The sequence below is a fragment of the Scaptodrosophila lebanonensis genome, unplaced genomic scaffold (genome assembly GCF_003285725.1).
Source record: "Scaptodrosophila lebanonensis strain 11010-0011.00,11010-0021.00 unplaced genomic scaffold, SlebRS2 tig00000085-arrow-pilon, whole genome shotgun sequence".
NCBI classification, from domain to species: Eukaryota; Metazoa; Arthropoda; class Insecta; order Diptera; family Drosophilidae; genus Scaptodrosophila; species Scaptodrosophila lebanonensis.
Genome location: NW_022060564.1, coordinates 1,722,407 through 1,747,728, shown reverse-complemented (window position 1 = coordinate 1,747,728; position 25,322 = coordinate 1,722,407). Strand labels below are relative to the sequence as shown.

Sequence of the window (25,322 nt, the reverse complement as noted above, 5' to 3'; positions counted from 1 at the left end):
CCTCGACGTTAAACAGTTCCTAATGACAAGATTCCAAAAAAGGGAAAAAAACAAATCACAGATTGTTGCAAGTGAAAGAGTAGTATGATGGTAGAAAAACATGAGCGCTGCTCAAAACAAGCCAGTAAAATGAAACTGCCAAAGATGTATCTATATCTGCAGATGCGGCGATACGCTCCAAAGCACGTCTATGAGCCATGGATGGCCAGAGCGGAGTCAGAGTCGTCCCTACGAGGCCTGTGCTTGACCTTTGTCTAGACTCTAGAGTTTTTGTAGATTCTTTGGCAACTCCTCATGCTGCTTAAGCACTGACTGATTGCATCTAATTATTCACTGAATGATAATATTGTTGATATTTGTGTCTGCTTTTGCTGTTGAGCATCTGCGCTGCAGCAACAATGTCGACAACAACAACAACAACAACAGCAACAACTACAATGACGTCGTCGACGAGGGCGACCTATTCATGACCCTTCCGTTGGCTTTTGTTCGGAGCTTGGCACTGTGTGCGCTTCTTGAGTGGAATTTCATTTGTAACATCAGCTGCCATTCGACAAGTGGCACAGTAAAAGGCGCACGGTGGGCCATTCAGATACCAAAATGTTGTACAAAACTGTACTCGTATACCTCTGGGTATTTTATTTCTAAACGAACGTGTGATTGAATTGGAAAGGGAGTGGAGGAGTAGACAGCGTATTCAAACCAATTAACTTATTGATATGAAATGCAAATTTGATTTAATTTAATGATTGGGGGGGACATTTCAACTCCCAACTGGGTGTGTAATTCCAACTTATCAATGCTTTTATTGATCAATCAACAAAAACCTTGATTTGAAGAATGAGATTTCCATTCGATTGCATCTAAGTATGCGTATATCCTCAAGTGTGTATTTGACTTCTTTAAAAAGTCTGGTTTCAATTCGTTTTTATAATTACAGCACAAAAAATATCTAGTCTAGGCTACAGTTGGTATAACACCCTTAACATTAATTATTAATTCGCTGTAAATGAATAATTAACATATCTATTACTTCTATTACCTATCATAAAATATTGGCTTCCAAAGTATTCTTATTTATACCCAACCTTCTTCATTTTGGTGTCAATAAGTATTATATGTCCAGCCTCTGTCCTTCTTCCACCATGCTTGACAGTGTGGATAGGATTTTTTCATTGGCAGCATTAGTTTGAGGCCCACTGTGCTCTGTCGGGGGCCAAACGATAATTGCGCTTTTCAGTCATCGGAGCGACCGGCCGCACAGATTGATGGCAACAAAGCAATGGAGCTGGTGCTGCCGAAGCTTGCGCTTCGAAAGATAAGATGATGATGAACCCAACATAGAGCGCTATTCAAAGAGTTAGAGTATACGGGCATCTACTGCCTCTGTCTCCGGCTCCGTCTCTGTTGTTGAGGTTTGCTTTTGTTTTCTGATTTTTGTGGCGCTTAATTAATTTATGCAGCCCTTCTTCTGCAACGCATTTTCTTGAACTGACAGGTGAGAAACAAATATTTTGTGGCACGGCGTTTCTTTTTTTTTTTTTTTTTTTTTTTTTTTGATTTGTTTCAATGTGATTTCGCTATTTTTGGTTAATGTTACCACATTTCTCATTTTAATTATGAGCATTTCTTATGCTGCCCAAACGATTGTTTATTTCGTTGGCTGGTGGGCGTTTCGCCCTACGATTTGACCCGCTATCGGTTGTTGATGTTATTGTTGTTGTTGCCATAGAAATAATAGCCTTTCTCTGTGCCTGAGTTATGCAACGAATCCACTGCAGGCTAGCCATTTGATGCTGATTAATTAGCATATATAATTAGAGAGCTTTTGTTTATGTGCTTTGATTAAAGCAACTGGTATGCAGGTGGCAGACCGAAAGATTCCTGTTATTACTTTTCCTGATTCAACTGCATTTAACAATGCAGTGCGAACAAACGAAACAATTTAACTAAAAACAACAACATTAAATAAATATCAAATATCGATGCCATGCCTCAATCACTAGTGATGTAAATATAGATATACATACTTGTATAAAGGAAAATAACTGTTGATGCTGCTATTCACTCTCCTCGGGAGATTAAAATAATGTTAGGCAACCATGGTCGGTTCGATCTTCTGCGAAAATGCAGTTCATTCCCACTTGGTGGAACTTGTGCTTCACCTTCTTCATTGGATTTTCATGGACAATGATTTGAGTTTGTAAATATCAGACCAAATGGCTAAATTGTATAAGCTGAATTGTAATACTAGTAAGCAATAAGCTCATCGGGCTTTGAAAAAGTTAATCACGATAAATATTTCCATGCGACATGGACTTAGCGAACTTTTAAGTACTCATTAAAAACAAATGCTATCTCTTAATGAATCCACTTGACTAATTAGCATTTGTGCACATTCATTTCTAATCCGTTTAGGTACTTGTAAACAAGCTCTGGGCATGGAATCTGGCGCCATTGCGGATTCTCAAATAACCGCCAGCTCAGCACATGATATGGGGAATGTCGGACCGCAACATGCCAGGTAAGCAAGTACTCCTACTCGTACTATTCCAAAATCAAAGTCACTTGTCTGTGTGTGTACAAGTATATACATATACTTGTATGTATATGGATGGATGTACGTACAATGTACGACCCATAAACATGGGTACACAGTTTTAATACAAGCTGCAAAACAACAACAAGCCAGGCAGGCCATAAATAAATAAGGAGAAGGACAGACACGCATGTCATTTATGTTCAACTTCAATGATAAACAGCAAACAGCAAACATGCATTAAAATCTTGTGCTGCTTGTGCTCGGCTGGCTAATAAAAACGGTTACATTGATGAGCACCCCGACCATGCAGCGGAAGTCCTGGGCATGTCTGAGCAGCGGGAATGGCGAGGGGGTGGGGGTGGTGGCTTGAATTCCTGTACATGTAAATTATTATGAATTATTTTATGGCGTGTTTAAATGCCTTTATGTCAGTTGTACTCGCACACACAAAAACAAAAGCAACACACACACACACTCACACTCACACAAAATGACATAAATTAAAATATATGCAAATTACAGTCAGAATCAGCAACAACAACAACAAGCACAGTAATAAGAAGGAGCAGAAGTGTGGCAGCGCGCATTTAAAATAATGATACAACTTATGGCCGCATTATATTCTGCTGACATTCATTTGACTGTGTCAGAGGACAAACGATAGACGGCGCCCGCCAAGTTGAAGTTGCCAAAACATTTGCCAGCGCGATGATTTATCATGCGGGTTTTTTTTTTTTGAGAAAGGGAACAGAATTTCTGGCTTTTTTATTATTTTATTTTAGTAATTATTTAGAAAGCGCTGACCAAAAATGACAGCCAAGCAGCAAGCAGCGTACAGATCATGAATATATAATGCCTGCTTTGGCATGTCATAATAAACAACATGCAGAATGCCTTCACTCACACATACACATACAAGTATACGTACACCCTCACATGGTCATATAAAAATTTTATTAGGCACTAAAATCATTTCACAACGTGCCACAAACAAACAGCCCAACGCTGACGACCACACTGGGCAGCAAAAGGCACAACATGCCCAACAAGCCCAACAATTTTCTGAAGTTTAGGGCGACGCAAACAAAAACAAGCAATAAAATACAACTTTAGCGTAATTTCAATGTTAACTAGGAATAAAATTAAAGGCTGTGACTCTACGCTAATCAGATGCCCTTTAGTAAAGAGTTCTACACTATTACAAACGAATTCATAAATAGAAACGGTTAGCAATCGCACAGACAAAGGTAAGATACTATGCTATTCCCTTTTACAACATTCAGAAATAATAAGATATATAAACATTTGAAGTTCAAAAATAGAAAAGAAGTTAAGGATATGCGAAGTAAAAACCACTCTTCATTCATGGAATATCAATTGACTTTATTCTTTCAAGTTCTATCCCTTTCAACTCTTATAATTGAGACCCTACTTGGGTATACTAGTGATATTCTCATATTTGTTTATTTAACCAATCAATTGGTGTTTACTTAGGTACTAGTGATGTTCTCAAAATATTTATTTCCCATTGAAGGATCTGACAGCACTTAACACTAGATTTGCAGGCTTTTACTTCAGTCAAAGAATAGCAAAGCTAGAAGAAGAACCGTTCTACTTAGCTTGGAAAATTTTGCATTGAACGTGGAAATTAATAAATATGTTTTCGATTGCTTTTGAGATTAATTCATATATTAATAGTAGTTGTAAATATGTGATCAGAATCAGTTGGGTGCTTTTTTCAATAAGCTAATATAATTATTGTTTAAATAAATATTTTTATTCCGAATTTAATAAAACAAATTTTATAAAACAGACATTTTTAAACATTTACCCAATCTTTTTTTTATAAAACTTCTAAAGTTGATTTCTTTAACATTTCGATGTTATTTCCGCAAAGCATAGCAAGTACCATTTAATATATAAAAGTTTATCACACAATACTTTAGCTTTATTACAACTAAATAATGTCGAGCTCTAAAAATGCTGTTCTTTAATGACTAGCGTAGACAAGAAAGTGGTTCGAGCAGCAGGCAGTGGCAAGGGCAAAATATAACCAATAGACACATAGCCGCATGACTAAAGCAACAACAAAATATTGATTATAATGTCAATGTCGCTGGATACGTAACTGGGGCGGTTCGGTGGAGCACACGTCAGCGTGGAATGTCGAGCGGGCAGGCAAAGCGCATAAAAATAAAAGAAAAGCAATAAAATTATGCAAAGTCAACAGAAAAAAGCTGGAGAAACGAGAAACGACGATGTCGGTGCCCTGGTACGTGTCGACTGCACCCCTGCCCAACAGAGGGGGCCTGGTTAGGGGGGCAAAACAAATGTTTGGTAGTAAAAATGTCACACATGGCGTTTTGCATGTAGCCCCACAGTCAAAATGGGGAAAGGAAAGGACAAGGGGGCGGGGAGCGCACATGCTGCGCTGCCAGAAATGTGCGTGCCCGGGCCTAATGATGCCCAACGTGGGGCCGTCAGGACATCAGGACGTTGGCAGGATTCACGGTAAACATGAGTGCGAGCGCGCCTTGTCCAAAGTCATATGAATTTTATTACAAATGAAAAGGTTGCCTACCCCTTCCCCGCTGCCGCCACTTTCCCCACTCCCCCATCGCATAATCATGGTGCACATGAGAAGCGCAAAGAACGGCTGATGGGCACATGTTGGCTTCTCTATGATAAATGAGATATGTAGCCAAAAGTATTGAAGGGTTGAGTGACCATCTCTGTCTTCGAAGTGCGCCCTTTAAGATTTATGGCATGCTTTTAGGCACTTGCAGCCAGAATTGAAGACGTTGCCCCACTTGGCAACAATACAACTTATTAGCGTAGCCTAGTTTCCAGCGCTCAGGGCCGCAAAACAAAAGGCGTTGTTTGCTGCAAATTATGCCATAGTATTTTTTATGCGCCTTACGTGACCAAAAACTCTTTGCCTATTTTAGCCATACTTTTCTTTCTTTGAACTCCACCATAGCCGGAGCTCCGCACTCAGGTGTTCTGTGCTAATAAACCAGTTACTCAGTTTTTCACTTTACTTTCGCAATTCACGGCGTCGTCGCCCCATCACCATCCCCGTGCCCACCCCTTCACCGAATTAGAGTTGTGCACGCGGCCAACAATGCAATTGAGCTCACGAATTAAATTATTCATCATGCTTATAAAATTGATCGACATTTTGTTTTTGGGGTTTGTTTTGTTTGTCTTGCAATTGAATGTAGCTTAAGATAATTACTTCGACATGTTTCCAGATTGTTCTCTATAAATATTATTAATACAGTACGGTTTTTTAATTAATTATGCTCAAAATAAATTATTCATCATGCTTATAAAATTGAACGACATATTATATTTTTTTCCATTTTGGTTTTGGGGTTTATTTTTCCATGCGTTTGTTTTGCAATTGATTGTAACTTACTTGTAAGATAATTACTTCGAAATGTTTCCAAATTGCTCTCAACAAATATTATTAATACAGTGCGGTTATTTGATTAATTTGTGTTGACAATAAAAATTTTTATTACCTTTAGACCTTTATAAAAAGGCAATTAGTATTTAGGCATTCTTCCTCATTTAGCTGAAAAAATACTTTATACTATATACGTTATATTTCTATTTTATTTTATTCCATTTTATTTTATACTATTCTACTTTTTACTAATCTATTATATTCCATTTTATTTTATACTATTCTGCTTTTTACTATTTTATTCTATTCCATTCAATTAGATTTTATTTTATTATATATTTATATATATTATTTCTGGAAAAAGTGAGCATTGAGGAATGCAATGTTAGTAGGGGCGTCAATATTAATTTACAATATTTTCAATAAATATTTTCGATTTCTTTCAAATTATTGCTAATCACGCATCATTCATTTGCACCTGGAAGCCATGAGTCACGCACACCTCTAGCTTTCAACTCCGTTGGCAGCGGAGCGACTTTATTTTTTATGCGCTGGCAGCTTGGCGCAAAATGCCAACGGAAGTGACACCACAGCCATGAAGAAATTGTTGCCAGAAAGCGCCTGCAAGCAGGCAACGAATTGCGTTTATCTTCTTTTTTTCTGAGCGGGTATGTTGTGAAATTTTTATTTCGTTACGCTGCGCTGTTGATTTTGTTGTTAGGAAGGGGGGAGGAGAGAGGAGTTGGGTCTTCGGAAATGACAATGTGCGTAGGCATCTCTGATGGGGTACGGCAAGTTACCGTTTGGTTGGTTTCGTTTTCGTTTTGGGGCAACATGAAAAGTCCATATTCATGCGAGAATTTTGATGGATGTCTTCTAATGAAAATGTATATGACCGTGCGTTCTCACGCTCGGCCTGACTTCGTATGTGTTTGGCATAAATTTTTGACAGTTGAGTTATTTTCGGCAGCGCTGGGACTTGTGAGTTATCGTCATTTTGTGTGTATGTGTATGCGAATGTGTGTTGCGCGCTTAGGTGCCTAAATGTAGGCTACATATAAATTTTGCTCGCTGCCTGGCAATTTTTCGACATTTTTCCTTTGCTTTTTGATGTTGTGTAGTTGGTGAGTTAAAGCTAGGCTATGGTGGGGAGTGCTTTGTAGTTGCCTACACATAATTGAAGCAATTTAAAAGGCTAGGGGACGGGTATCTTAAATATTACCCAAATGTGCTCGGAATACTAACTTATGGCCCCATGCAGTAGTTCGCATATAACAACAGCACTTAAACCATTTCCCTTCTAACGAGCTGCACTAAATGAGTTTTAATTGAAAGGAAGTATTAATTTCTGGCGCGTGAGAAGTTTATATTATACAAAACAAAAGCGTAAAGTAATATTCAAAATATATATGAATAATTTTTAACTAATACATTTAAATTTGGCTCGATGACTTATATAATGAATATATTAGTAACTAAACGGCTCTAAAAACCAAGTTAGGCAGGCAGTTCTAGATAATAAATCTTGTTATTTAAATTGCTTTAATTAATTCCTAAGCCACTGAATATTCATTCATTCCACTGTCTCAGTTGTTAGAACCTCGGAATGCACTTATACCCAAAGCTTTCATAATTGAAACCAAATAAGTTTACTTTTTTGGTGACTAATCGTAGGCTTTCAGAAACTTAACTCAGTAGTTTCTCAAAACGTCTATGGCATCTTCCCACCTATATACTAAACTCGTATGTCTGACAGAGCTGTCCAGCCGGCACTGATTAATAAAGTTAAATGACTTATAAGTCCATTAAACAAACTTCTTCATTCTTGCGTAAAATAAAAATGCCAAAGAAATTAGCGAGCAAATGGCAAAGGAACAAACCAAAAAGAGAAAAAAACAAAAAAAAAGAAGCACCCGAGAAACTTTTCACGTCTGCAACTGATTGAAGCACACATAAACGAAACAATCAAAAACATTTTCAATATACCGCCCGAACAAAGGCAGCAACAAAGCAGTAATACAAAAGGAAAGAGAATGAAGCCAGCCACGTAAAATCTTATGGTAGCTTAGCATGCAATAAGCAGAAATCAATTGACCCATTTGGTTTATGTACTGGAAACAATGCGACTGCGACTACGACTCCGTGACCGAGGTCACCCCCCAATAATGCCATCACATGATGTGGCACGGGCAGAGGCACGCAGAGACATCGATTTGGTCGCATTGTTTCCACATTATAATGACAGCATAAAATCAAAATCGACGCATTTTCAATTCATCCAATTGCCAACCAGTATCTATAGTATACAATGGCGTACAAAAATATCTTAAAAGCTGCATTTCATATGCGCCAGACCGAAAGCCCCAAAACTTTACTTTACATGATTTCGCCATCAATGTAGTCCACAGAGAGCGGCAAGTGGCATTAGAAGAGGAGAGGAAGCCGGTGTTGGGCTAGTGTCAAAGTCAATGTGAATGCGCACAAATGTCAATGTCGGCTCAAGATAATGTCTATGGCAGTGGGAGTCTCTTCAACCAACTTTTGTTCGTGGCCCACACTGCGTATGAGTGACATCGGCTGACAAATTTTTTGTTTTCTTTTCTTGCCTCTCCAAACGGCAACGTCAAGTTGATAAGTGAAAAATTGTTGGTAAATTTTTGGTTTTCCTATATATGTACATATACAAAGGTATTGTTGTGGGGGGGAGATTGAATGTGTGAAAAATGCCAGCACTGAACTCAAGGGTCATGTTTATTTTGGACAATTTCGCAGGCAATAGGGGAAGGTTCTGTAGCTCAGAAATGCGATTGCTTGAATAAGTTTGCTTAATAAACTACTTATAGCCTAAACTAAAGTTTGATCAGCTTACAAGAGCTTGAAATGTTTGTTTTTACGCTTACTTGGCAGTTCTATATTTGATATTAAGCAACAAAATTGTGGCATATTAGATAATGCTAATAGTAATATCAAAACCTTGTGGTACAAACGTCATCCTAACATGGAAGTCAATAAAATACAATTCAACTTTAAATTATTTATAAATAAATAATGCAAAACCAACTGTTGGCGCAGTTAAGAGATCTTTCGAGAGCAAATTACATTTCTTTTTAAAAAATAAGGCTGAGAATATGAAAACAAACTACATACAAGATTTATTTATTTATGTACAGCTAAAGCTAATTAAAATTACAGATAAGCTGTGGTGGTCTAAGCTATAGCGACGTGGCCTTAAGCTTAACTTAATTAATGAACTAATTTTATATACAATAGTTTATGGGTGCTTTAATGAATATTTTGTGGAATTGTAATATAACTATAACTATAACTGATGAATTAGAAAAGATTTTTTAAGGAATTTTACAAGTATTTTATAGTTGCCTTTATATATTTTAGGAGTTTGTTCAATAGGTTTTTTGGCAGCTATCCGAAAATAATTTAAAACGTTCCAATCTCTTCTGCCTTATTAAATATTTACACCAATAGTTCTAATGGAACCGTTTTGAATTTGTGAGAGCCGCTAAATTGCCACAATAAATATATTTTGTAATACAGAAACTATTTCTGTTTATCCAACATTTAAACAATATGTACTTTCAAAAGGCTCCGAAAAATTGCCAAAATATATAGTAGCAAAAGGTACAAACTTGAAAGATACAAAATATATAGAAATTATATAAATATTTAAAAACCTACATGATTATTTCCAATCTAATCAATATATAAATAAAATTTAAAAATAACGTGGAAAACATTTCATTTTTAGTTAATTTCCAGAGGGAAATATTTGCAATTAAACGAAACTGTTTCCGATAACTTCTAGTTAACACACAGAGGTCATGAACGTGAATTCGATTGAATTTGAAAAACAAGACAAATGGGTAAATACCGCGCCCCTATTTCAGCTTAGCCTTCTAACTTATCCTGCGCCACAATTGCCGCTGCGTTCTTTGCGGTCATTGCCATGCCACGTAGTCTTGCCACAACAGGCTGCCAGCACTTCTGAACAACCACCTTTCAATCTTGTTCTTGGCTGCTCGTTTGGGGGCTGTCTACGACAACAATCCGCCTCCCCTTCCTCCATTCGTGCCCTCACTCACGCAATCGGTCCCATAGTTATTCGCTGTCTGTCCGCATGTTGGCATTGATTTTCGCTTTTAGCTGCGTAGTCTACTTTTAGGCCACACTGATTACGGCCAGGCTGCGAAGCTGCCCATTTCCGCTGCTGTTTCGATTTCTGGGCAGCAGCTGCTCCTGCTGCTGCTTCTGCTCCTGCCTCGCCTGCCGCCTGCCTCCCACTTTGTGTGCGTTTAAGCAATTGTTGTTAACGCGTTTTCCATTTTATTGCATTAATGTTTGATTTGGTTTTGCTTTCGCTGCCAAACCGAGCACTCGCCCCCAAGTTGTGCTCCCCGCAGCGTTCGCCTAATGTCTGCCTGATTGAATTGATTGCGCTGTACATCAGTGTTTGTGTGTGTGAGAGCCTGTGTGTGTGTGTGTTTCAATGCTTGGAAAAGCTGCGCCATCCTGGTTCGGTCTGACTCACTGAGCCAATTTCTAAAAACTCTATTAGCTGGTCGAGAATTTTCTTTATTAAAATGATTGCATAAATATTCAATAAAATGAAATTAATAAAAGAATTATGTTTCTTTTATCTTTGTAAAAGTAAATTAAAAATGTTTTGGGGGCTTAAGACAATACAATGATTATTAAATAATATTATTTCTAATAATAAATTATGGAATAATCGTGGCGTTTTCTCTCTTCTCTCGCCTGTAACGTGCTATTTTTTTTTTTTCAAGGGCATCGTTGGGTGGTGAAAAAGGAAAAGTAAGGAACATCTATAATACTAAAGGAATAAGAACTATTTAAATTAAGATGAAGATTATTTTATTACTGAGTCGAAAAATAAAACCTAATTATTATTATTAGATTATTTGCATGCCCTGGTCAACAAGTTCATCGCTAATGTTGTTTTTTTTTTTTCATTAATATATCTTAAGAAAACTTAAAAAAGAATGTTCGACACATATAAAAAAAATTATGGAATAATATCTTAAGTAATTTAAAAAGAATACTTCAAAAATATATTATCCATACACAACGTTTTCTTATTATTGAACAATTAGAAAATAATGTAAAATATTTGCTACAACAACAAATTGAAGTGGAAATTAGAAGTGGAAAAGATCTAGATTTAGTGAATTGAACAAACTTGCACAGCTCCAGTGTATTTATCTGATTTTCTTGTTGCCAGCTTTTGTTATTGTTACTACTAGTTCTTGGCACTTGCCACAACTTTCGCTACAAATTCGTCTGTTTTGTGGCTTCGACTGGGAATTTGATTTCGACATCTCGCTTCAGTTGTCAGCAGAATACCCCACTACCAATACCAATACCAATACTGATGCCATTTCCATTTCCAATTTCAATCCCAAACTCAATGTCTCGTTTGCCCGGCTACTCTCAACGGCAACGCCAAGTCTCGTAATGTGTTAATGTGCTTTTTATGTTACAAATGAGTCAATTTTTATGATTTAATGTGCCCGATGTTGTTCGACTTAGCCTGGGCCTCTGGCATTTGTGGCAATTGACGCTGCTGCTGCTGCTGCTGGTGCCATTGCCTTTCCCGCTGTCGTTGTTGGAGCCACGATTTGATAACGGTTTGGCATTTCTCTCACATTGATTACCCTAAGAATTTCTCACTTTGTCTTCGGGTTGTCTTTGCGTGGCCTGCCCATTTGGCAGACCATTTTTGGGGGCGATTGGCACGCGCGAGCGCTCCTCACGCTCCTCACGCTTCCATATTTCATTTCATTTGAAAAACATAAATTTCCCAGCTTATTGAATTATTTATAACATTTTATTGAATTTCTTCATTGCTACACATTATTTCTTGCTGCTGCTTTGGCAGTGATTTGGGTTTGGGTTCACAAACAGCCTCAAATTATGCAATTTGCAAAGGTCGCTGGCAGTCCATTGGATTTGTGTGCCCGCAACAAAATAGAGGAGTTTGGGGGCAAGAAGCTCGTTAAAGATAACGCGTGGCTGCTCCAACACTTCATTTAACAAGATTTTCTGCGCATCACATTTTTAACTTTATTTAATAATTCACATTTTGGCAGCAGCAGCTAACCCAGCAACTAAATATAAAACTCAGGTGATTTCTCTACACCTACACATTCCGGCAGACTCAACATCTCGACATATTTCTCTGGAATTTTCATCTCCGGCGCACAACATGTTTTATTAATTTCATTTATTAAAAAGCACAATGAAGGTTATTTTCATTTCATTCCCCCAATCCAACCATCGTGTGTGTATTCGTTCTTGCTTTGATTCGTTTAGTTATACAAATTCAACCTCTTGAGAGGTTGAAGTGTGTTGCAGAAACACGCGTAAGCTACAATTTGAAAGTTAAAAACAACAAAGCCACATTGAAACAACAAAACTATACTGAAAAACTTGAACATGAACAGAAATGAATTGAACAAGAACTTCTAAAAGATAACTGAGCCTGAAGTGAAGGAAACGTCTTATGAATACATGAATTAATTAAATGGTAGAAAAAGAAATGCGATAAGAAAAAGCAATAGAAACAAAATCCCTTCGGCAATTCTAGAATACCTGGAAAAGTAAGTAAAATATGAAATTTCAAAAGAAACGGACATCCCGTGGGACTTTAATATTCTAAGAATTGGGAATTATTCAGAACTCAGATGGGATAAAAGGTTATTCTAATTATTATTAAATAAAACAGAATGCCTTAAAGTTTTTCAGCTCTCTTAATCAGCATTCAGAGAAGATATACTATATATCTTAAATGTTTATTTAATTCTTAAAACTGATTTAATTGTCTGTCGTATTGACGTATGTCCTAGGGAGAATCTATTGTATTGTTTCTATCTGAAGCAACTGCTTTAATTTCCTATTGAACAAGAATGCACCGCTCATTCCTTATGCATATTTCTTCTGTTAACTAATTCTGATTATTTCAGAAAGCTCTTGTAGAATATTTTGTTAAGATTCGGTCATATTTTTAGTGTCCCAGATTACAGATTCTGAAAGGTTTGTTTTATAGAAATACTTCACTTATCTCTTACTTTCCAAACACTTTCCAAAGCTGAAGCAAAACTCTTTCGAGGTGTCTGCCGACTATTTGAAGGCCTTATCGCGCCCTCACTAACAGTACCTGCCAGCTGCCCAAACAAGCGCTGAGCCAACACAACAGCCCAGCATGTGTCAGTCACTCTTGACCAAACAGAAATAGACAAGAAGCTGCAACTGTGTATTTGCTTGTCTCGGCCATAAAGTAGCAGTTGTATGAAGTTGTCGGGTGAAAACGTCTTGTGCAAATAGGTGACAACAACGAAAAAACATTTTCGAGGCAGCCAAATAGGCCCAGCCCCTCAATTGAGTTGTTAAAGCTATACTCGTACAGCCAGGCCCGGCATTGTTGTGAAGCGCTCAGCGGCTACGCATGCGCAGTCTTCCACTTGCTTCAACTGGAAGCAAGTTTCGACTGCTGAGGCTGCGGCACATCTGTTTACCTTTCAATTATCGAGGCAAACAGTTTCCCCACCTGTTTGCTTGGTATTTAAATGAACCGACTTCGTCATTGGGCCCCTGAGGCTGGTTACGCATGCGCGCCGCACAATTTGCTGCTTCAAAGCACCTCAATTGTGCTGGCCATTGTGGACTGACTGGACGGACAAAGGAGTTGTGCTGGGACCTCTTCCAGCTTTGCTATTTGTGTAGTGCAGAAGCTAAGCAAATTTCGTTGCCTGCTTTTAACTTAGCATGCAAATAATGCAATTTTAAAGTTGTCAGAAGTTGGCTCTGTGGTAGGTAATGGTTGCGGTCAAAACTGATAAGCAAATGGGTTATAGTTGGGCTCGAGGGAAATCTGCAGATAACAATAAATTATGATTTTGTAAGAAGAGCGTCAAAGCTGGCTTACAAATCAAGTCGGAAGACAGACCTTAATAAGTAATTTGTGATGGTCAACAAATATTTAGAAAGAATATTTAATATTTAATATTTAAATTTTAAAAGCAAATGAACTGAACTGAACTCACAAGAAGGTCGCTAAAATCGAACGAAAGCAATTTAAATTGTAGTAAAGTTTCAAGCAAGACCTAATCTCGTTTAAATTTCTCATTTATGGCTTAAAGAGCAGCTGTGATGCCGTTACTTGGCTTAGCGAGAGAGAGAGCATTCAGGCAGTGGCGCCAAACTTAAGCCACCCGTTTGAAGCCCCTCCCATCCCCCCTAACCACGATACTAGCAGCTGACTTTGTTACAGTTATTGCGCCCTGACAATAATGAGTTAAGAAAGCTGCAGCAGCAGCAACAACAATAACAACAACAACTATGTACAATAATAATGTGCATCATAATAAAGCCATAATACAGGCCATAACAAAACCAACACAATATGAAAATTGCAGTAAAAAAAAAACAAACTATCTAGAAAAGAAAAACTAAGCCGACTTGCAACGACAGCAAGAACTACAACAACAATAACAAAAGCAATGCTGACAGGCGTAAAAGTGAAAGAAAAAGCAGAAAAAGAAAAACAGCTGCCAAAAGAAAAGTAAATGAAAATGGAAATGACATGCAGAGGACAAGTTGCTGGTTGCTGGTTGTTGGTTGTTGGTTGCCAACTTGATAGAAACAAGCCGCAAATATAACACAATGCAATGGCAACTCAAGTTCCATGTTCCGAACCCACAACAACAACAACACTTTAGTAAACCAGCCAGACGAAAAGCGGCTTCCTTTGTCCCACTGATGGAGCGGGAAGAGGGAGCAGCAGAGCAGGCAAGTTTTGCATTTGTGTGCCATTGTGTCAAGTGGAAATTGCACGCAGCGAGCTGCAGAGGCGGCAAGACGGCAAGGCGAAAACCTAGAAAAATGGCAAACATGCAACGACTACAAAAATAACGGAAAAGATGACAATAAAAATGGCGGCTAAGGCTTAGCCAAACAACAAGTGACGACGACGATGGCGACGAACGGCTTAAAGTTCAATGGAAATGACAACAACAACAACAGCAGTGGCAACATAGGAAAAATATGAAAAGCAAAATGGCGACAACGTCAGGCGCATGCAACGGTCGCCATTAGCGTTTTATGGTACAGTAAGAAATCGATAAAGGCGCACATGTGTGCTTGCTTCTGATTGTTGTGTATGCATGAATATAAGTATATATGTATGTATGTTTTGCGGATGTGCTCATGCTTGTAAATACACAGAGAGAGAAAAGGTGTGTTATTTAAAAGGGTTAGGAAGGAGCGTGCGCTTCATTGCTAGATCGATGAAAACATTTAACAATAAATATTGATGCAGCATTAATTATAGGTGCAAATGTTGGTTAAGAATACATTTTTCAGCATTTTAAATAAAAAGATAAATTAAAATCGAGTTTAGTAATTGCATTTGATTAGCATTTATTAATTATGATTCTGTATATTTCGATCAGTTAAGGAAACGGAAATATATAAAGGGATACTATTAATTAAAAAAGATTTAGAAACTCTTTACACAAACAAATTAGAGAAAGAAATAAAACCATTTCGAAATTCATACCAAACTCTAGAACAGTGTAGAAAACTGTTTGAAGCTGCAGTGCGTATAGATTTCTAGATTTTTATTGAGACAATTAAATTATTGGTATAAATACTATATGTTCTTCATTGTCATATAATTTGGTTAAAATAATCCCCTTTTAACGCAATATACCATTCCCATTACCATTTTGTAGATTACCTTTCCACATATGGCTTGAATTGAAATTAAAAGTAATAAGAGCGCTTAGATAAGATATAAAGCATACATTTAAAAGATATTTAAGCTTAAAACATGTTTTTTAAGTCCAGATAAAAAGTTAAAAAACTGAACAACCTTATGAAAACTTTCTTTATTTTAGTAAGGTAGTTGAAAACCACTCAGTTCAAATTCATCTAAATAGTTTTAAACGTACTATATATTTTCTCGAAGTGTAATTTATATGTTTATATACACGCAAATATCTGTAGGTGCTTATGTGTTTGTTGTTGTCCATTCATGGCTGTCGGGCTAAGAAGGGTTGGTATTGCCATTGCCTTGCAGGCCTCTGCTTCCAGCTTGCTGTTTTTTTGTCTTCACTGTAATCATAAAAGCATAACACAAAAGCCATTATGTTTTGTGCCCCATGTTGGTGTTGCTGCTGTTGTTGTTGTTGTTGTTGTTGTATCGTCGCCGTAATGTGCATAAAGCGAACTGGCAAAGGCGCAATGTGGGTTACACGTAAACGTAAGAGAGATATAGAATATGGTCGTTGGCATCGTCGTACATGGTCTCACCCATGCCTCAGCTAAAGGACATGCATAAATTTATGATGGCTTTTATGACATTTTAAAGTTACGCATCATACTTGTCCTGGAAATTGACTGGCGGGCATTGAAATTGTGTTTTTTACAAAAACAAACAACTTGAACGCAAAGTGAAAGTTGGAAAGAGGAAAGCGATAAGCAGAGATTGAATGTTGTGGCTTAGAAGGGATTATAATTGGTCGTGCAATATGCAAACGAGCAATTTTCTTAGTCACCCTTCTTTGACCTACAAAGTGTACAATAAGTTATTGTATCTGCAATATCCAATTATTTTGAAAGTGAAGACGTTTCGCTGACACGCAAACTATATTGATATTTTAACTAAATAGTTTACTAAAGAGCTGAATAACTTGTGAAGGTGTGGGTAATGCTTACAATAAATTCAAGAGCTGCTTTTTTAAAGTTGTGACTCTTTATTGTTGTTTTATTTCATTGGCAACACTATATCTGTGTATTTAATGGTCTAAAAGCAGGCTAAATCATTTGTTTAAAATCAGACAAAATTTCTGGCAATAAGCAACTTACATTTTTTCTTAAGTCAGCTTTTTCTTTAACACTATTGCATTGTTGTTGTTGTTCTTGTTGTATAGACTTTAGCTAAATTCTGTTGAGCCGTCCTTTTTGAATCGTTGCCCTTTTCCTATTTTGCTTTAAGCTAATTTCTCTCTGCATTTCGGCTTTGTTCACCAAAAACTTGCCCATTAAGTATTTTGTTTATTTATTTTTTCATGTATGCAAACTTTTTCTAGCATTGTCGTCCTTTTAGGTGTATTTATTGTGTATTTTTCTTGATGCAAAATCTAATTTGCATATGCTTGAGCTTTATAAATTGTCACATACTCAGAGGGGCTTCTAAGCAGTTGTCTAGGATCAGTTCCCCCGATTGTGATGTGTCTCTTTTCTTAGATTTTATAAGCACAATACCAGCAAGGTAAACAAGGCGACCTTTTTTGATAGCCCCCGGCAAAGGCATAACAAATACAAATACATATGTACACTCGGCGAAAAGGAATCGATAATAGTAGCAGGACAACCAAACAATAAATCTTTTAAAATCCATTAATACATGTATGTTTATTGATTTAATTATCGGCAATTAAAAAAAAAAAACAATGCATAAAGAACTTGTAAAGTAAAAAATTTACAAAATTACAATTATATCTAATAATTTTCAATATAATTAGTATATTGATGTTTTAATTAAAGTTTAAATTTAATTTAATTAAGAATGTGTTCAAACAAAGTGGTACTTTGATTTTTTGAATTGAAAACAATTTTTTCATTTATTTAAAATATTAATATTAGCGGTCAAAGAGGATTTTTAATCATTTATATTTGGTTTGTACAGTTTCTTAGCTGAGCTTTAAAGGTTTCTTGTTTACTTGTGATTTCATTGCAAGAAAATGTTAGGTGAATGCAAACAGCAGACGCAATTCCTCCTGCAACTCCAATGAAAGGAATATAGACTTATAATGTAGACAACAGCAGACAGATGCAGGACATGGAATGAACTCTGCCACTGTCCAACATTCTTGTCACACTGAAGGAGGCGGCAGAATTAAGTACATTTTACCGCTGGTGGCATTTTCAAAGCACAGCAGGATGCTGACGAATTATTATATATTAACTTGTGTCTACGTGGGGCTGCTAATAAGGCAATAAATTAACAAAAAAAAGACTATATCTTACTCTATTTGAAATGAGTTAAGAATGAGCAAAGAAAGTTATCTTATAGGTGCCGAAGCTATATAGTAATAATGTTGTTCACTGGGCCTTGCAGGAGACATTTTATGCCTCCATAAGCTCTCAACTCTCATATATGTAAGTGCTAGTGTACCAAAATTGTTTACTTATTTTGCTTTTGTTTATCAGGTATGACTACAGCATGCAGTTGTAATTGGAATGTGTAGTTAATGTAGTAGATTTTCTATATTGCAAACGGTCTTTTTTTCAAATAAAATAGTGTAATATAAATACATCTTCGGTCTGCACTAAAAAGAAACTATATTTAGTAAATAACTTTTAAAATGTATTAAGAACTAATCAACTTATTACCTTTATTTAACAGACATCATATTATTCACATTAAATGAATTGGAATTATTAATTTCTACTTCAACAGGATGTCATTTAACAACTTTCGAGAATAGTTTGAAATCAGTTTATAAGTTTATTTTATTTTTGAGCAAGTTATTTAATATTCTATTTGTCCAGCTCTTAACTCTATTTTATATAAGTTATATTGCTTATTTAAGTAAATTTGATCATTCAGTCCCACTACGAATTCATATAATTAATATAATATTATTTCTAATATTTCTGCAACACAACAGTTTGATAAAACTATGTTGTTGTTTTTTTTTTGCTGTGTATATGCAAAGTATATGCATATGTAATTATATATACTACTAACATCTATTTTATGTATGTATCTCCTCAGTGCTTTGTGTCTTTTCAGTCTCGGTAGCACGTGTAGGAGCTCCACTGCTACTGTCACATAATTTCTTCTCTTTGTGTCCGTTTCATTCGTCTATGTGTGTGTATTTGTGTGTGGGTGTTTTTTTTCCTAATGAGTTTGTTGCCATGTTTTTACCCTCTGCATCATTGAAATGCGATTTTTATTTGGCTGCCACTGCCGCTGCCGCTGTGCGATATATACACGTACATATATTTTTCTGGCTAGACTTTAAATGTCAACACGACTGCTAACAAAAGCCGGCCATTGTCAAGAAGCTTTGCACTTCCTTAAGTGAGTTTATTTTATGGCCAGGCTGCCTAAAAATATGTTACATTGTATTTATGCGCGCTTGGGTTTTGTACTGTGTAGCAACATAAAGTTAAGCTGATTTGCTGTGAATGAAGTCGTACGTCGAAACTTAACTTTTGCCTAGGGCCAATGCGTCGCATGCCACATATGCGAAGCACTATGGGAAGAAAAACTTAAGCAGCTTAAATTTTAAAATAACAATGCCAGCATCAGGATATATTTCTACAAGAGCAATGGCATGGGAAATATGTTGAAAAGTGTCTTACAAAGGTCTCAGAAAGAGAGAGAGAGAGGGTGGGGCCTGCGTATCTATATAATAGCTGTCTAATGGCACAAAAGGGTTGAAACCCCAGCTCACTTTTACCTGCAAGGGTCCGCATGTGTGCCAAGTGTAAGGAAAATAAAGCGACGCTGCCAAGTATGCTACAAAATATTTGCGTTTTCAATTTCAACAGGGGGTGTGTGTGTGTATGTGAGTGTAAGATGCTTATTGCCTCTTTGCCTCTGTCGCTTATTTATTTTTCATTTAATTTCCAATTTTTCTTTCGTTTTTAACGGTACTTGATGCAATTAAAATGCCAAGCCAACTGTACTAGCAAGGACGAAAGCTACTAAAAATTATTTTTTACGATTGTCATAAAGACGTCGTCGTCATCGTCGCTGACGCCGATGTCGATGTCGATGCCCATGCCGACATTTGGCGTTGGCGTGTGTAAAGGCTTCACATCACACCACACCACACACACACACACACACACACACACACACACACACACACACACACACACAGCACCCACAGCCACCCAATTACCCCGCCCACCACCTGCACCGCAGAACCCACACTCAATGTCAGGCCAAGGCAAAACAATGACGGCTGCTTTACTTTGTCAGCTCCAAGCGGCAGAAACGACAGAAGGAGCAGCAGGAAAAGCAGCGAGTTTTTAATTAAAAATTTTTTTCGCCTTTTGCCAAAATATTTTCCTAAGCTTCAAGTGTCGACGCTGCGCTGCTTCCAGCTTCCCAGTCTCTGATTCGGCCCTTCCTTGCTTTGTGCAATCCTTTAACAAATTAATTTCGAGCATCAAAGCAACGTCAGCTGGCTTTAATCGCTCGCCACGTACCTATTCCAACACATAATGGCAGCTAGATTGACATTGAATTGCGCTTTGAATCAAGCGAAGACTTTAAAACCAGATCCTAAATAAAATAAAATAGCTACTCGCGCAACAGAGAATTTGTTTAACGTGTATGTGGGTGTGTGAAATAATTTGGTTAATATAGTAGTGGCACAAGAAATTAAAGTATGTTGACTCAAAAATTAAATATGTCGCGAACTCTGATTTAATTTAATACTCGGCTTATGGTTTTCAACATTAAAAATAAGGCTGTGTTACATTTTCTGTATATTTTCAGATTCACTTTCACGAAATACACAAAATTGAAATATTTTGCCATGAATAAAATGAATTTTTTCGATTAAATATTTGCCATTAATTAATACTCTGTCGTTTTTATTGAGTTACGTACAAAAATATCTGTTTCAACTGCTACTTCGAATTGCACAAATCGTTGATTTTGCAATTTCATGCAAGACAACAAACAATTCATTCCATTTACTTGAAACAAATGCTGCCGTAAGCTAACCTTTGAATACAATAAGCATTTCGAACACAATTTCATAATTATAATTACACATAAACATAAAACCACACACAATTAAAGCCTAGGACTCGAGCAGGCGAGTGCAAGTGAAAGCAACATGAACTTTTATTAAAAATTTTAATCAACATGGCGATGTGGCACGATGGTTGAACTAGTACAAATATGTATTTTATTGTTATAAATATTTTCCAAAAATCTTTTAAAATATTAATAAACAAAAATAAATTTAATAAAAATAAACTTAATATGAATAGGAAAAGATTGCCTTAAGCAGAAAAATATACTTATTTACAAAAATTTATGTTTGAATTATTTGAATATTTGAATTACGAATCAAATCTGTCATGTTAAGTTAATATTACGTAAGAATCAATTTTTTTTATGAAAAAACAATTTATCCAAAATTTTAATTTGTTTTACCTTTCCAGGCGTATATATTATTAAATTATTATTATTATTTTCTATAAGACTCTATCTACTCTCAATTTAGGATGAAGAATCTAGAACCTAGTTCGACACATTGAACTAGAGCGTCGCACAGCACGAAGCTATTCTTGTCTCTCTCTCTCTTTCTGCAGTTACAGCTTTAGGGCGGTTTCTCCGGGGCCAGGAACATAAAGTAAACCAAGACCTAGTTAGTGTCGGCACACCAACATATGTACAAATACAACATTACTGCCGCTTAGCTGTTTATGAATGTGTGTGTATGTGTATGTGTTAGTGGTTACTATGTGTGTCTGTATGAGTGTGCAGTAATGTGCGATATGCTCGCAACGCCAACTGCTGCATCCTTTTATGGCATACTTTAGTGGCTTTGCCTAAATATATAAAACTTAGATTCCAAGTTACTGGCATTGCTGTTGTTGTTGTTGGTGTTTTTGTTGTTGTTGCCAGCTCTTTAACATTTAACACGCTCCACACTGCCCCACACAATTACGCGTCTAATATGCGCAAAAGTATGCTATGGAATATGGGCGTAAAGGAAACGACCGTTGGGGTCTGCAGCCAAACAATTTTTTTCAAAATCCTTAAAAAACAACAACATGAAGGATACTTTGCTAAGCAACGCTGCAAAGTATGCAACAACTTGCAGCGCCATAAAACGAAACGAAACCTCAGCTCGCCAACTAGCACAGTTCCAAAATAATGCCAAAAAAAACCGCATAAATAAATAAAAATATTTTACACATAAAATTGCAGGGCATATTTCGAGTGCCTTTTGGCCGGCTTGCCGTTGCATACTTTGGCGCTTGTTAGTCCTGGGCAAAAAGTTGCTGTACCTGTGAGCCGGTCCTCATTTAAGCAGCGCGCCGAGCCGCAAGGCTCGTTAGCCCGAAAAGTGAAATACCAAAAATGAGAGACCAGCGGCAAGAGTTGTGTTTGAGTGAGAAAGCGGAAGACACGATGCGTCTATAAAACGGAGTTAAATTTTGAAGGCACAACAAAATGGCTGCCAAGTGCGCAGCAGTTGCATTATAAGCAGCTACATATACTATAACGGTATCTGGTGCAAATATAGCAAAGTGCACGGCGTTCTCGCCAGAGATGAGCGCATGACGAGCATGGATAAAGTTTTACCTCAGACTTAACTATTTTTTTATAAGGAATTTGTATTATATTATGATATCATGATTTGCAATTATTAATAAGTAGTTTTTCTTTCTATTTTATAATATAACAAGCATCTAAACATCATTTAAACATCATTCAAAGATTAAATGCGATTAATGCTGCAAAATTTGTCCAAATGCGAATTACTTGTATTGTCAAAATCTTAAACTATTTTCTTAAACCATTCGGTAACTAATTTAAATATTGTTTTAAAACTTGTAATGGAACTTCTGTGTCCATTTAAAAAGATTCTGTGGCATTTTATTCTACCTTACCATGCTACGCGAAAGAAGTTTATTTTTGTTTTCTATGCCATCTAAAAAGTCTGAAGACGAACTTGAGAAATGCTTACAAATATTTTGTTGACCTACAAATTTGCATAATTTGAGGGTTTCCCAATTCCTATATTGAAGTGTAGAATTATCGCTATTTCAACTAAGTTCCGTAGATGTTGGTTACTGCTGGACTTTATATTCCTTTATATTCTTCAAAACTAGCCAAATTTCAAGTTTAAAATGAACGCACACTCATCTCTCATAGCATTAAAATAGACTAAAAGCTGATGCCAGTCACGATCACGTCACCATCGCACGCCCACCTTTGGTTCCTATTACGTATTCACAGCAGCACAGCGTCGAACTGTCGCACATTATTTGGCCAATTTAAAATCAACATTGAAAAAACATTTATGGCTGACAAAATGAAAAAATGGCGACAATCGCATGGCGTAGCTTTCCCATGCAAATTATGCTAAAGTGCGCTCCCAGGTGACCCATATTTTAATGGTAATAAACAGCTGCAAGAGCAAGTTGCACGAGTCGGGTCGAGTCAGAGAACCTAGTGAGAAAAAAGTAAAAGTCAGCTCAAATGTCAACCCGGCCATGGGTAATACGTAAGTCGGAGCCGCAGCCGCAGCCGCAGCCACAGCCAGAGCCAGAGCACGTCTCATTGGATTTATGACAACAAAATTGATATTAATGTATAAAATTGTGCACACATATACAAAGCATGCACTCTCACATGTGCGGACACTCGCAGAAAACGCGACGAATCAATGGAATAGGAATTCGCAACAGACTCTTTCTTAAAAGTGGCAAATAAAAAATAAATTATAAAATTTGCGCAACTATATTAGAACTAATTAACCTTTTAAGAGATGTTAAAAATGCTTCTAAAACTCATCAAGTAAAGTAGACAACATTTTTAGACGAAGCTCCGGGACAGTTCTCACTTATAGATAGAGTTTAACAGAAAGAGTTTAACAAATTTTAGGAATATATTTGATTTTCGTCAGCAAATAGATTTTGAAAGCTCCAACTCTCTAACTTAAGTGTTTCTTTTTTAGGTCGGCGATTGTAAAAGATTATTTGATAAAACAGATACGCCAGCTCATACTGATTAGAAATTTAAAAATAATTTGTTAATATGCACGTAAAAAGCCAAATTTTTGATTTAACTAAAAAAGAATTTCCTTCTTAATTTAGATTTGTTTAGTTCAATTTTTTTTTTTATGATAATAAACATTTTTTTTTGGCTGCCTAGTTTTCATCTAAGTGGATTTGTTTGGACTGTTTGGACTGGCCAAACAGTTATTACGTTTTGTGATTTGCAAGCTGTGTCCAAGTGGCATTTAATTGCTTCAGGAAAACCACATTGTGACAAACAAAATGAAATGACTAATAATCTGAACTTTCAACCTGATTCCACAATCGGAAAATGCCATAGAAATCATAAAACTGCCATCGGAATGATTCAAACTTTTTCCAATAATGTCTTTTAACGCTATCTGTAATTATTCGTAGATTATGCCAAGATATATAATGCTTTTACATATACATGGATTTCAACAAAAATGGACTACTATTTTTTTCCAAAAGCTGCCATAAAAACGATCATGTCGTAGCAACTTAAATGAAGCATAAGAATGTAAAATGGAAATGTTGCCCAGGCAGAAGGGCGTACAAATTCTCAACGATGGAGAGTCTTCAATCTGTCTACTAAACTGGGCAATTTTCCTCTGAGTGTATGCAAATAGGCAACACACACACACTCTCACACACAGAGATACAGACAATATGGCAGCTTGGCAGCCAGTCAAGTTGGCAAATGCGGCACTGGCGCTGCCTATTTTGCATATGGGGCCGAGTGTCTGAGTGTTGTAAACCGCGATTAACGTAAATAGCGGAAAAAATGGCGCACAGTGGCAAGCAATGGCAGCAGCAAAAAAAATGGCGCACACACACACATAGCATGTGTGTTTATTTGTTTGTGTGTAAGGCAGGCAACAACAACAACAAGAAAAGAGAAATGGAAACGCATGTGACCAGGCAGACGCTTGAAAACGAAGTGAAAAGACGGGAAGGGACTGTGTTGTCTGTGCGCCACAGTAATGTAGGTCATGGTAGGATATGTGTGCTTACTACTCTCACTGACTATATGTGTGTGTGTGTGTGCGTGTGTCGGGATAAAGCGTGCATATGTTTGTATAAAGCCTGCCATGTGGAAAATTTGTAGCAATTGCAGAATGGAGGATGTTGATCCTTCTGCCTGCCATGCACGAACAGCAGTTAATTAGGAGTTGAAGTTTTTTTTATTAGATATACGTTGATGGCAAGGCAAACGAAGTGCTGATGAGAGAATAAGTGGAATAAATTAAAGATACGACACTGCGGCTCGTCAATAATGTAGCAGTAGATGAAGCATTAAATCGTTGCAGAGGATATTGCCTGCTTGCTTTGCATTTTAATGCTCCTATTCAGGTCTCTTAGTCGTGTAAGCTTTAACCAACATGCTTGTGACAAATTGGCAGAAAAGTAAATGCTTTTTTTTTGAGAGATTTAAGCTTTCCATTTAATGTTTTAATTAATTGACGCATGCAAATGGAATTGAAGTGAAAATTCGCACTGACACAATGAATCCAAATCGGTCTTACATTGACTTGTCCATGTGGATTT

At 36.8% G+C, this 25,322-nt stretch overlaps 1 protein-coding gene across 1 annotated transcript in view; it reads left to right on the top strand.

The window, feature by feature from the left end:
• Positions 1–25,322, top strand: part of LOC115626555 (discoidin domain-containing receptor 2) — a 137,524-nt gene that overhangs the window by 11,825 nt on the left and 100,377 nt on the right. Inside the window, exon 3 of the mRNA XM_030521933.1 lies at positions 2,419–2,524. Coding sequence (XP_030377793.1) covers positions 2,419–2,524 — 106 coding nt within the window. The remainder of the gene's footprint in view (positions 1–2,418; positions 2,525–25,322) is intronic.